Source organism: Mustela lutreola, chromosome 2, assembly GCF_030435805.1.
Source record: "Mustela lutreola isolate mMusLut2 chromosome 2, mMusLut2.pri, whole genome shotgun sequence".
NCBI classification, from domain to species: Eukaryota; Metazoa; Chordata; class Mammalia; order Carnivora; family Mustelidae; genus Mustela; species Mustela lutreola.
Window position 1 is genome coordinate 19,701,597 of NC_081291.1, and position 14,569 is coordinate 19,716,165.

The window sequence follows — 14,569 nt, forward strand, 5'->3', positions numbered from 1 at the left end:
TCTGGGGCGCCTGGGTGGCTCAGTCAGTTAAAGCCGCTGCCTTCGGCTCAGGTCATGATCTCAGGGTCCTGGAATCGGGTCCTGGAATCGAGTCCCGCATCAGGCTCTGCTCAGCGGGGAGCCTGCTTCCTCCTCTCTCTCTCTGCCTGCCTCTCTGCCTACTTGTGATCTCTCTTTGTCAAATAAATAAATAAAATCTTTAAAAAAATAATAATAATAATAAAATTTTTTTCCTATTTTCTCATTCAGGAAAGGAAAATTTTACATATTTATATTTACATATGCATACATATTTTTTTATTATGTGAAAAATATTTTTTAGAATGTTAGTGGATTTTTTTTTCTTTTTTTTTCATGGTTATAAGTCCTATTCAGCACTGTTTCTCTTAATGTTCTGCTTTACTATTTCAAGACTCCTCAGTGAGTCTTGATTTTAGCACACTTATATACTAATGATTTGAAATCAAATTTTGGAACTCAGAAAAGTAGAGAATTAAAATTTTTCATATCTTAATGTGATGCAAGTGATTTTGATATTTGATACTTAGAACTTGCATTTCATCTTTGCTTTCATTTGCAAACTAACATGCTTTTATTTCTGAAATAATTTTTTATTCTGGATTCAAGGATCAAGATTATAGGACTGGCCCAAATGAGGAAAAACCAAGCAAGCTTATTCGATTAAGTGGGGTACCTGAAAATGCCACAAAAGAAGAGGTAAGGCTCTTTTTCCTTTTTCTTTTTCCCTTTTTTGTCAATTAAAAAATTATTTTTACTTTTTTGTCTTGAAAAATTAATAGATTCATAGGAAGGTGCAAAGAAACTTACAGGGAAATTTTGGGTGTCCTTCCTGCAGTGTTCGCATCTTACATTACTATAGTACAGTAGCTAAACCAGCAAGTTGGCTTGGGTACAATCCATAGAACTTACGTAGATTTCAGCAGTTACGCATTCACTCACTGAGGTGAGGTTCATGATTGCTATCCTCAGACCTGGTAATCATCCCTTAAGACATAATCCCAGAGGGACCATTGGATTGCATACATAAAGATGCAGTTTATTTACAGTAGTAAAAACTAGGAGATGCATAACTCTTCAGTGTTGAAGGACTGGCTGTAATGGCTGAACTTAGAGGAAAATATGGTCAGGCTTTTATAATAGGAAGAGCAGACTGTGTTTACTCTGTGCCAGGCGTCATGTGATGCTTACTAGCATTAGTTCTTTAATTTTGACTGCATCCTAGGAATAGGTACTCTTTATTCATTCCTTCCAAATACAAAGCACCAAGCACAGGCACTGAGTGATGCAGCAGTGAGTATTGTAAAGTCACTGCGTCCATGGGTAATAAAAAAGTAAACAAAAAACATAATTTCAGGCAGTGATAAATGATCTAAAGGAAACAAAAATAAAGGTGTTGAGCATAACTGGGCTAGGGGCTATTTTCATTTGGGTAGTTGGGGGAAGGTATCACTAAGGAAATGACATTTGAGCCCAGGCCTGAATGCTGCAAGAGAACAGTCCTTCTGAAGATGGGAAAAATAACCTGACCAGGCTGAGGGAGTTAAGTGCCATGGCTCTGGACTGGCATGAGCCCAGGGCATCATCGCATCATCTTATGTTTAACAGATGAGAAACTGGGCACTGAAAAGTTACACAGCAAGAGAGCAAAAGAGGCTTGGAACGTAGGCAGTCTGATTTCAGAGCTCGGGTACTTGATGGTTATGTTCTTCTGCCTTTTTTGTGTACTTGGGAATTTTTGAGTAATTATGTTCTGCTTATTAACAGTTTTGAATGCCTAGAATGTACATGGGTTAATTTTGCCTTAATAAAGTGATGATAGCCTTAAATTACATAGAATAAAATCAAGGAGGGAAAATTAAATATTTAGTGTTTGATTAATGTTTTACATCATTCGTGTATACACCATATTCTTGCAGATTCTTAATGCCTTTCGGACTCCTGATGGCGTGCCTGTAAAGGACTTGGAGTTGAAGGAGTATAACACAGGTGAGTTTCTGCACATGCCAGTGGCCTTGGGTTAGGAAGAGTCTTTGTCACATTTCTGCATCATGTGCTACTCAAAGTTATTTTAAGAAACCACGGTTAAGATTTCCAGAAGCCTCCTATTGATGCCTTCAAAGAACAGCCAACTTTAGGCTTAGCTGTGGTTCTTTGTGGCTGTTTGTCCACACATGGGCGATGAGGATGCATGTTCCAGTTCTTCTGGGTGCCTATGAGATATAAAGTGAGTGTTGTAGCGTTTAAGATAGAAAGTTAGTATCGTAGCATTTATCCCTGAATATATTTTATATAATCATTAAATTTACTATGTATGTTCTTCATTGTGGTGGAGTGTTTATGTTTGAACCTGGCAAGATGTAATAAATTTACTTTGTTTAAAAATTTACATTTCATTGCTTCGGCCTGAAATTTACAACTTTCCAGAGAACTTGTACAAATTAGCGGTTTCTTGGATTTTCAATCTTGCTCTGAGAATGAAGCCCTGCAACAGCTGTTTTGTTGAAACCTATGAATAGATCGAGAAGAACTTTCTCTTTGACCTCAGCTCTGTGGTCTGAACTACAGATTAAACTTTTCATAATATTGTCCTAGTGTTTTAGAGTATCATGTTTGGTCAGTTCCTTCAAATCTTAGTACAAAAAAACTGAAAGTGAAATGCTAGGCACTCAAGGCATTGAGTGATATTTTAGTCTGTATAATATGGAATGATTTAAAAGTGAAAGTAATCTTCAAGTGATCTCTTGTGGGATTTTAAATTGAAGAAAGTAGATCATTAATCTGTTCACAGAACTTAGAATTTTAGTAATCCAAATTAAAGAACACTTCAAGTAAGAGTATGCTGTATTTTGAGGATATAGTTTACCTCTAAAGAGTTTACCATGGAATAAATTTCTTTGTATTAACTAGAGAGCTGCTTCTTCAGTTTGGTTCTGCAGAGGAAAACTATCCATAAAAATAAATTTTTGGTGCTTGAAATAATTTGGTATTTTTGTGAAGTCCAGAAGTATTTTTTTCTGTAAATATTTTTCTAGAAAGCTAAGTATATTTTTGTTTTAAAAGCCTCAGTTCTCAAAAAAAAAAAAATCAGTCCTCAATTTGTGGAAATGTAAGAGTAGTAATGGTTGTTCTTACACATTCATGTCTTTTTTTTTTGCACGTGTCTTATACACATTTTCTAGATGTACTATTATCTTTAAGAACTAAAAGTAGAATTTATAGACCACAGTTACTTTTTAACTGACAGCAGTAACCTCAGTTTTGGTCTTATTTCATGAACTGTGTTTTTATTAAGTATTGGTATTTTAAGGAAAGTAGAGATGTCTTGAAGTTTAAATAGCAGCTTAAACTCTTCATTTCTTCATTGACTTTATATTGTCAGATGTATTAGCAGAGTAATACTTAATGTATAAGGTCCATAGAAGTAGTTCTTAAATTTGCATGGTATAGTAGCTATTAGAAACATAATTGGCAGACCAAAGACATTGATACTCATGTGAAATCATTCAAGACAGTGGTTTAAAAAAAAAATCACCTTTCAGGAAATAGTCTTTTCTTCGCATTTTATTATATGAAGTGACAGTGTATTAAATATGTATATATGGTTCTTTTTTTAATGAGAGAATTGGATTACCAGTCCCATGTTATCCATCTCTTCGTGGCAAGTAGAATGAATGTTTGAAGATATCCGTCAGATCATGTTAACTGCCATGCCTAAAATCCTCTAATGGTCTTCCATCTCATTTGGAAGAAATTCACAATTCTTTGTTCTGACTTACAGAATCCTGCATGAGCTGGCCATTGGCTATTTGATCTCATCCCATACTGCTCTCCACTTTTCTTCTTATGCTATAGCCACACTGAACCTTTCTGTAGACTTGATCAGTATAGACTTCTTTCTCTGAAAGGGCCTTTGCACTGTCCTTCCCTCTGATCCTCACTCGTCTTTTGGGATTTAGTTCTTGGCTTCAGTTTCACCTCTCAAGGCCTTACCTCACCATCCAATCCAGAATCACTCCTTGGTGGTTTTTCATCATATCCTGGTTTGTTGTCATAGGATCGATCATTCTGGTATTTTCTTAGTGGTTTTGTGTATCTTATTCCTCCCAGAGAGTTAGTTCCATGACAGTGGGAGCCTTGTCTATCTTGTTCCTTCCTGTTACCCTCATGCTTGCCACTCTCCTGGCACTGATGGGTTCTCAGTATGTGTGGAATGAGTAAGTGTCTGTGATGTGTATTCATAGCAGCTGCGTTCTCTTCTCAGGTGAGGAACGTTAAAGGGGTCATTTAGGTTTCAGAGCAGTGCAGCCTTATATCTGCTGAAGAATATGCCTTGAAGCAATCAGATGTTTTAAGAATGTTTTTAACATTTGCTTGTTAAAAGACTTTATGTGCATTTTAGTAGAAGAGGTAACTTTCATAAATGGCAGTCAGTTTCTTTAGGCTTATAATAACCTGCAAAGACCATGCAGGATGGACACTGCTCTTAAGAAGGGGACTGTAGGGCAGAGGTTTAGTTGGTGTAATGGAGAACAGTCTATAATGGAGAGAAAAGATTAATGCCTGTTCACTGACTCTGGTAATCATTGATTTAATTTTTGTTTCATTTAGGGCTGTGTGAATACAGGGCCACAACTTTTATCCAAAATCTGTGGGGTCAAATAAGTTTATGACTTTTTCTGAATGCAGAAGGGCAATGTGGTACATAGATCAAATATGAATTATATCCCCCAGTGGGATGTATATCAGTCATAAGAATACTTCTGCACCAAAATATGTGACTATTCTCACTGAGAGGACTGTAAAGACTGTAAAGAGACGCAGTATACCATAGGTCAGGATTTGTCTCCAATTGACTTCATATGACTTGAAAATTTTCCAAAACACTTAATATTTAAGGGATTTTGGAGTTCCAGATAAGGAGTTGTGAAGCTACATATGTGATATATATTTGAGTTTTTCTTTTGCCATTTGCAAATATATTATAACCCCATTAGTTGTAAATTACTTTGAGTGAAATGATTACATTCCTGGGAAAAGTATCGAGAGTGAAATTTGGTGGCTGGATGAACAAACTTTGGTGTGCCTACAGTGGAATACTACTCAGCAATAAAAATGACAAAACTACACATGTACGTAACAACGTGGAGGAATCTCAGGTATTGTGCTGAGTAAAAGAAACAAGATTGAAAAGGCTACACACTGCCATAAAAAGGAATGAAATACGGATACATGCTATAACTTGGATGAATCTTGAAAACATTGTGCTGAGTGAAAGAAGCTAGGCACAAAAGAGCACATATAGTATGATCCCATTTATATAAAATATCCAGAATAGGCATATCCATGGAATAAGAAAGCAAATTGTGTAGCTTGGCTGTTGTCTGAGGCTGGAGAAGGGGGAGATGGGGAGTGACTGCTTAATGGGTATAGGGTTTCCTTTTTGGGGTGATAAAAATGTTCTGGAAGCAGGTAGTGGGGATAGCTGGATAATGTTGTGAATGTATTTAAATGCCACTGAATTGCACTGCAAAAACGGTTAAGTGGTGTATTTTATGTTATGTGTATTTGATCATAATTTTTAAAAGGACTACATACAACATGATTCCATTTCTGTGATGCTCTGGAAAAAGCAGAATTAAAAGGAGTAGAAAGTAGTGGTTGCCGGGGTGTTGGGGGAGGAGTCAATTGTAAAGTGGAAGCATGAGGGAATTTTGGGCAGAATGGAACTCCTCCGTATGGATTGTGGTAGTGGTGTATGGATGTTAAATTCACTGAAATTGATATCTACTGTATTTATATAAGAGAACATCCTTGTTAGGAAGTACACACTGAAGTTTTTAGGGGTAGAGGACCAAGTTGTATGTTTTTTTCTCTTATGTGGTTTAGGGAAAAATACTTGCTGTGTATGGACAGGGTAGGAAGAGAGTAATGAATGATATTAGATACAACAAAGTATGTCAGTAGCTATATACACAAACAGTGAATCATGGAACACTACATCCTAAACTAATGATGTACTGTATGGTAATATAACACAATAAAAAAATAAAAAGAAAACAAAACAAAAATATATCAATAGCTGAATCTGGGTAACGTCCATGTGTGTGTTCTTTGTGCTGTTATTCTTGCAACTTTTTTGTAACTTGGAAATGATTTTCAATAAAAAGTTGAAAAACTGACAGTACAATTGATGTATTTTATTGTTAAGTGATCAGCATAAATCTTTCAAGATAAAGACTACAATGAACAGCCTCTGTGAACTATAGTGCAGTGGTTCTCAGAGTGGGTTCTGGACCAGCAGTGTCAGCACTACCTCAGACCTTGGTAGAAATATAAATTCTCGGAATGCTTGGCTAGCTCAGTTGGTTAAGCCTCTCTGCCTTGGGCTCGGTGTGATTCCAGGGTCCTGGGATTGGTCCCACATTGGGCTCCTTGCTCAGCGGGGAGCCTGCTCCTCCCTCTGCCTACTGCTCCCCCTACTTGTGCACTCTCTCTCTGACAGAAAAAGGAAACAGAAAGAAAGAAATACAAATTCTCCAGCCTTGATTTAGACCTACCAGATCATAAACTCTGCGGAAAAGGCCCAGCCATCATTGCTTTAACAAGTCATCCGTGTGATTTTGATGTGCCCTGAATTGGTAGAACCACTCACTGCATTGGATTGATTATATTCTTTTTTTTTTTTTTTTTTAAGATTTTATTTATTTATTTGACAGATCACAAGTAGGCAGAGAGGCAGGCAGAGAGAGAGAGAGGAGGAAGCAGGCTCCCTGCTGAGCAGAGAGCCCGATGCGGGGCTCGATTCCAGGACCCTGAGATCATGACCTGAGCCAAAGGCAGCGGCTTAACCCACTGAGCCACCTAGGCGCCCCGATTATATTCTTTATTCTAGAACTTTTTGGTACAGTTTAGAAGAGACTTAATAAGCAGGTGGACCTTCTTTAAGTCAAAAAGGCTAATGCTTATGTGCTTTAGGAGCCCATGGCAAACACTTGCCTTTCCTACCTGATACCAGTTCTGCTGTAGTAAGCTGTGGCAGGAGGTAGAGTAGGGTTGATGCTATTTTATGCCCTTAGTTGTACTTTCTGTTTATGTAGCATATTTCCTCCAGAGATCTTGGAATGGTGGTAGATTAATACCACTTTTTAAAAAGATTTTATTTTTTGAGAGAGCAGGAACAGAGGGAGGGAGAGGCAGAGGGAGAAGCAGACTCCACACTGAGCAGGGCGCCCAATGCGGGGCTTGATCCCAGGACTCTGGGATCACGACCTGAGCTGAAGGCAGATGCCAAACCAGCTGAGCCACCCAGGCGCCCCAAAGTGTTTCTGTAACTTATGAACATAGAATTGTTCTTGGTTTTTAGATGGATTTACATGCCATCCAGTATGCTATGATGCTTTTTCCAAAGGAATTTGTATTATTTAAGCAAAAATGATACAGCTTCTGGATTAAGTTTCCTAATATGTCTCATGCACAGAAAGTAATTTTTCATAGTTACTGAAGTGGTACAGAATTATTACAGTACTGTTTTATTATTTAGCAAACAAAAAAATTTTAATAGGAAAGTTAGAAGGCTAAATGGAGGTAGTAGTAGGAAGAAGGCATATCTTGCATTGAGTCTGTTAGCATTCATATAACAAAAGGGCACAGTTTCTGTGGCCCTGAGTAATAGGCTTATATCGTAACCTTTCATTTTTCACAATTGAAATGGTTTGAGTTTTTACCATCATGTTGATAAAATAGAAGTTTTAAGAAAAGAAAAACCCAGAGAGAATCTGTCACTTTAGGGGCAGAAATCCATTGTGAAATGGATTGATCCTGATGATACAAGACATGCACAGTTGATGATACTCCAAATGGAGTAGCTAAAGACACAATAGTTAACGTCATTTAGAAAAAATAGAGCTGGAAAATGCAAATACACATTTTTTTTTTTGCAGTACTTTTGGCACTTACAGACTAGACAAGTAAAAATTTTTAGTTTTTAGGGGAAAACTGACCATAGGCTAATTGGAAAGCATCCCATTTTCTTGTCACATTTCTAAAACTGCAGAAGGTACTGTTTTCAGCCAGGAGTCTTAATAGATTTGGTACCACATTTGGGGAGGGTGTTTACAGAGGAGCCTTAAGCAAAGATGGCAAAGCTTTTAAAATAAAAATGTCTTGGGGCATCTGGGTGGTCCTCATTTTCTATTCCGACTCATCCTTCAATTTAAACTCCTTTGTTGAAACCACTTAAGTTACGAAGGATGGCTATGGTAATCTGCAGCCCTAGTAGGGAAGTTTTTATATTATTGTTGACTTTTACTGGACTCCCTGCATTCTTCCTTTCCTTGGGGCTTTTGGGTATAGAGTTTTAGTCTATAAATTTTATTTTTTAGATTTTATTTATTTGAGAGAGAGAGCGCAGAGGGAGAAGGAAAAGCAGACTCCCTGCTGAGCAGAGAGCCTTACGCAGGGCTCAATCCCCGGACCTAAATATCCCTACTTGAGCTGAAGACAGATGCTTAACCAACTGAGCCACCCAGGTGCCCCTGGAGTTTCATTCTAGAACTGATAATGAGACATCTTCACAACCCAAGGCATCATTTTATTCAGAAACAAGAACCACCACCTTTGTGGGTTTTGGTTGGTAGACTTTGTAATCTTGGAGATCTCTACCTAAACTGTATGTGACATCTGATATAGAAGAGATAGCATGAGAATATAGCACGACAGCGATGAGCAGATGCTTTAATTGGCAATTCATTTCCTCTTCCCCAGAGCTATTTAGCCAAGATGGAATGTGCATCTCCGAGATGGGGAAGGTGTTTGAACTCTAGCCCTTTGTTAGCTTCTTGCTTTTCCCAGTTCCTCACTCTTCTCTAGGTAGAATTGCTTCTGGCTTCTGTACTTGTTTCTTTGGCCAAATGCTCAGGTGGCTTTGCCTGAGTCTTCTAGGTTATATAAGTCTATATGGGACTTCTAGTGCCTTTGGGTGTTTAGAAGGATTCATGAAAGTTTCTTCTGCTGGAGTAGCAATTAAAGGGTCCCTAATCAGGGGGAGGGAATAATGCAGCAGCCAGTTGTTTTCTAGCTTCAGTCCGCGGAGGGAAAGTCATTATGTTACTACCTTCAGTGGGCAGAAGATAGAGGCTCTACATACAAACTATTTATAGGATATGAAACTACATTGGCCTCTTCTTTTAACTTTATCCTTACACCAGAACATCTGATCTGTGCTCACCCTTTCTAGCTTAAATTCTGCACCCTCAAAATGTTAATTAAAACAATTTTTACCTGCTTCCATATTTCTTACATTAGCATTTAGGACCTCTATCTAATTTATGTGTAAGCTTTGATGACACTACTTTATAAATATACCACTGAATTGTACAGTTTATTTTGTTTTATTTTATTTTTAAGGATTTTGTTTTGTTTTTTGTTTTTTTGGAGGGTGCTGGGGAGAGGCAGAGGGAAAGGGAGAAAGAAAATCTTAAGCAGGCTACACACCCAGCATAGAGCTTGACACAGGCTCTATCTCGCAACCCTGAGATCATGACCTGAGCCAAAATCAAGAGTCAGACACTTAACTGACCAGGCATCCCTCAAGATTTTTTTTTAAGATTTTGTTTTTATTTATGAGAGAGTGGGGGAGGGGAGGGAGAGAGATACGTCAACTCTGACCCAAGCTAAAACCAAGAGTCAGACACCCAACTGGCTGAGGCACCCAGGCATCCCCTAAGATTTTAAGTAATTTCTACACCCAGCGTGGGGCTTGAACCCGTAGTCCTGAGACCAAGAGTTGCATACCACCTACTGAGCCAGCCAGGTGCCCTTGAATTGTACACTTTAAAAGAGTTTATTTTGTGGTATAAATTACATCTCAATTTTAGAAAATAAACCTTGAAAATTGGTTGACAAGTCATATAAAGATTGATTTCTTAAATCAATCTTTAAAATTAAAAACATTTTCATGAGTATTTAGAATATTTAACAGAGCTTTAACCAGATATTAATGGCTTACTGACTGGTACTTAAACCTTATAGGTAGAGTTCATAATTGATTGTCCCTAGTCTCAGTTCAGTTCATTATGCTGCGCCTAGAAAATGTTGTTATATTTTCATCTTTTAAAAAATAAAACAGCGGGGCGCCTGGGTGGCTCAGTGGGTTAAGCCGCTGCCTTCGGCTCAGGTCATGATCTCAGCGTCCTAGGATCGAGCCCCGCATCGGGCTCTCTGCTCCACAGGGAGCCTGCTTCCCTTTCTCTCTCTCTCTGCCTTTTTTATTTAAAAAATAAAAAAAATAAAAATAAAAAATAAAACAGCACCCTGTACCCCCTGAAAAGCTTATGATTCATTTGCCTACCAAGTATGTGCCATTCTGATTAGTATATGACTCTACCTTCGTAACTACTACAGAATATTATATTATTGTTTGTTTATTGATTTATTTATTCAGCCAATAGTTATAGTGCCTTGAGGTGCAGAGAATATGCTGGTGATCATGAGCATTGTAATCTTTGACCTTAGGGGCTTCGGTTTCTGTGGAAAATGGATATATGTTCCTGTATTCATCTGAATAGGTCACAGTATCTTATAAATCAGTTTTTTTTTTTTTTTTTTTAAGGGATCTGGGAGTTCTTACATGGGTTCTATTTGGCTGAAAGTTTGATGTTTACCACTATGGATAACTTGATGAAAAATGGTTAGTTCTTTTTTTTTTTTTTTTAAGATTTTATTTATTTTATTTGCCAGTGAGAGAGAGAGAGTGAGAGTACAAGCAGGGGGAGTAGCAGGCTCCCCTTAGACTAAGGAGCCTGACGCGGGACCCATCCCAGAACCCAGGATCATGACCCAAGCTGAAGGCAGACACCTAACTGATTGAGCCACCCAAGCATCCTAAAATATGTTCAGTTATTTCTAATGCTAAAGTCACTAGAGGATGACAAACATAGAAATTTTAGAGTCAACAGGCTTAGAAAAAGAATAACACCTGGGACAGCTGAATTATTCAGTCAGTTGAGCATGGCCTTCAGCTTAGGTCATAATCCCAAGGTCCTGGGATCAGTCCCATCTCAGCCTCCTTGCTCAGCAGGAAATCCACTTCTCCCTTTGCCTGCCACTTCCCTTGCTTGTGCGTGCTTTCTCTCTTTCTAACAGATAAATAAAGCTTTTTTAAAAAAAATAACACCTAAGTGAATGGTTGGAAATAATTATTGGTCAGAGAGGTCAGCAAGTTATTGTTAATGATGTCCCCCGATTTTCAAAGAGTTAAAATGAAACCAGACTTTTCATGGTTGTTACAGGAAATGATAGACAAGAAGTAGAGAAAATTGCACACAGATATATGTGGGTACTTTTTACCAACCTGGAAGCTTTCCAAATTCCATCATTGGGGGGTTTTTATGGAAGGTTCCATTATGTAGTCATTCTTGATTAAATCATTGTGGCTACTGGTGCTTAGCTTAAATTCCAACTCCTTTCCTGTCCCTGCACATTGGAGGGGTAAGGCTAAAAGTTCCAAGCTTCTGATCAAGATTTGGACATTCTGATCACCAGGCCCCATCCTGATGCTATCTAGGATCCCACCCAAGAGTCACCTCATTAGAACAATGGGCACTCATGTCACCCTTATCATTCAGGAAATTCCAGGAGTTTTAAGAACTCCATGTCAGGAAACTAGAACAGAGACCAAATGTCTTTCTATATTATCATAGTTGGGCATCCCAATTGTGGATCTGGCTGGTATCTGGTATGTTTAGGTGGGCATCAGTTTTCTGTTACAAGGTATAGGTGACATAGGCTTATGGTCTGATCATAGTGTGAGTCTCACAGAATGCCCGTAGTCTGACCCTTGTCTGGATAATATTTTACTTCTGGAATAGGTAAGTGGCTGGAGCAGTATGATCTGTTCTCATCTTGAGCAACTTCCATCTCAGAAGCCACTATCTTTGTGGAACCTTCCCAGAGTCCCTTAGAACAGTGGTGACCTGTCTATTTATTTGTACTAGGGTCCAGGCAATGGGGAAAATGTTTATGGGCCATATTTTTTTCCACTTGAAATGAAAATAGCTTTGTGATTTATGAGGGAAACAGATATATTCTTAGCATAAACTAGCAATCAGTGAGACAATTAATCAGTGCCAAAATTTTAATACTGGGGCATATTTGAGGAGCATCAACACAGGTACTGTCTGATCTTTAGTTCCTGATAATGCTTTGTAATAGAAACATGGGGGTCCTGAAATGCATTATCTCATGCACTCTGAAACCACCCTGGAAAGGAGTTACCATCATTGCAACTTGGCAAATGGATAACCCAGGCCCAGAGAGAAATGGCTCAACTGAAAGCACATGATGAGTTAGCTTCTGCATATGTACAGACTGGAGAAGTTACTTTTCTTGTGTGTTGCTCCAGTGAAGAAACTCATTACAGTTGCTGTGGTGTTAACTAAGCACTATTGTATTGGAGATAGAGAAATGAAAAGAGCTAGGGGCGCCTGGGCGGCTCATTCGATTGGTCTTCTGCCTTCCGCTAAGGTCAGGATCTCTGGGTCCTGGGATTGAGCCCTGTGTCAGGCTTCCTGCTCAACAGGGAGTCTGCTTTTTTCTCTCTCCCTCTGCCCCTACCCACCTCTAGTTCTCTTTTTCAAATAAATAAACAATCTTCAAAAAAGCCAACTCTCTGAGGTCAAGGACACACCCCTCCACTGTGCCCACATAGCGTTGTTAATGTCACTGGAATGAAAATAAGTAAGGGTAAGAATTTCCTAACAAATGATATCCTGGGCCCAGAGAACCATCATAAAGAAGTCACCCTAAGGTTAATTTTGGACTTTGAAAACTACTTGAAAATATAACCGCCCCCCACTTTTTAATAACCAGTTGTCACAGATAGAGGGAGCATAATCAAATAGAGCCATATGCAATTTTGAGAAATTTAGCAAGTAATCATGACTGTGTATCTTCCTCATTTCATCTTTTATTATAAACCAGCAAGCCTTATGTGAGTAGTTGAGGGGGAGAGGATTGAAAGTGCTTATAAGATGTCAAAATGATATATTTCATGGAGTCTAATAGTGTTCTTCCCAGATAGTAGGTTGACAAATCAGATATTTTCCAAATTTTCATAATGCATATTGAGGTTTTGGGTTTTTGGTTTTTCTTTTAAGATTTTATGTGAGAGAGAGAGAGAGAGAGCATGAGCAGGAATGGGGGGAGAGGGAGAAGCAGACTCCCTGCTGAGCTGGGAGCCCAATGTGGGGCTTAATCCCAGGACCCTGAGATCATGACCTGAGCGGAAGGTAGCTGCATAACCAACTGAGCCACCTAGGCACCCCCACTTGTGATTTTAACAGAGCAAAGTACTTGTTAGAAATCTTGTACATCGGAGGGGTGCCTGGGTGGCTTAGTGGGTTAAGCCTCTGCCTTCGGCTCAGGTTATGATCCCAGGGTCCTGGGATCGAACCCCGCATTGAGCCCCGTATCAGGCCTTCTGCTCAGCAGGGAGCTTGCTTCCCCCCCTCTCTCTGCCTGCCTCTCTGCCTTTTGTGATCTCTGTCAAATGGATAAATAAAATCTTAAAAAAAAAAAAAATCTTTTACATCGATTTTTTAAAAAAAAATCTGGACTTTGAAAAAAAAATAGCAATCTTGCACATCTGCTTTCTTTGTTTTATTATTTCCATTGGTGGGAATTCACATAACTGTATCGATTCTGTTTTGGTTTTTGCTTAAAATTTCTAACTTGATAATTTACTTGTAAAAGTCTGTAGCCCCAATGAAATGTGAAAATAGGACCTATAAAAATATAGCCCTCTTGAATCTCTATTAAAGATTTTTTGTGGTGCTCTATATATTCATAATGCTTTATTCCTACAGAAATAATAATCCTGGGCGCCTGGGTGGCTCAGTGGGTTAAGCCTCTGCCTTCGGCTCAGATCATGATCTCAGGGTCCTGGGATCGAGCCCCACGTCGGCCTCTCTGCTCAACGGGGAGCCTGCTTCCTAACTCTCTCTCTGCCTGCCTCTCTGCCTACTTGTGATCTCTGTCAAATAAATAAAACCTTAAAAAAAAAAAAAAAAAAGAAATCCTTGTTTAGAGAAAAAAAAATCTGTTTTCTTTTCCCTCGAAGATACCCAATAAAATAAAGAAGCCTATTTCCCTCATCCTTTTTTTAAAAATTCCAGTGTAGTTCCATTTCAGTTATACAATATAGTCATTCGCAGTTCTGCAGATTAGTCAGTGCTCATTATGAGTCCCCTCTGCCTGTGTCCTTTAAAATCCTGATTCCTTTTTTTACATTTCCTAGTTGGTATGTTTATTCTTGGCTTTATCAATGTAAATCAGTCCTCCTAATGGGAAGTTCAGCTGGACTTGTTTATGATAGTTGGGTTTTTCTAGACTAGTTTGAACAGAGGACTGCTCATCTCATTTGCCTTAAGTAAATATTGCTGTGTAATTGTTAAAAAAGCAGGGTTTGGTATAGAGGTTACAGTTGACTTTAACAATTAAGAGCTATGTTTGTCATCATCTCTGAGTCAGCTTTTTTAAGAGCTGAGACTAA

General features: G+C 38.6%; 1 protein-coding gene across 4 annotated transcripts in view; it reads left to right on the forward strand.

Moving 5' to 3' along the window:
• The window catches only part of RBM6 (RNA binding motif protein 6), a 106,989-nt gene that overhangs the window by 36,545 nt on the left and 55,875 nt on the right, over positions 1-14,569 (forward strand). For 2 of the 4 annotated variants that reach the window (XM_059160951.1, XM_059160952.1), the window contains 2 exons: positions 628-717; positions 1,938-2,007. The exons of 1 other annotated variant lie outside the window; for it this stretch is intronic. In XM_059160951.1, coding sequence (XP_059016934.1) covers positions 628-717; positions 1,938-2,007 — 160 coding nt within the window. Of the gene's footprint in view, positions 1-627; positions 718-1,937; positions 2,008-14,569 lie in introns of those variants that run through there. One more of the 4 variants, XM_059160953.1, reaches the window with a different exon arrangement.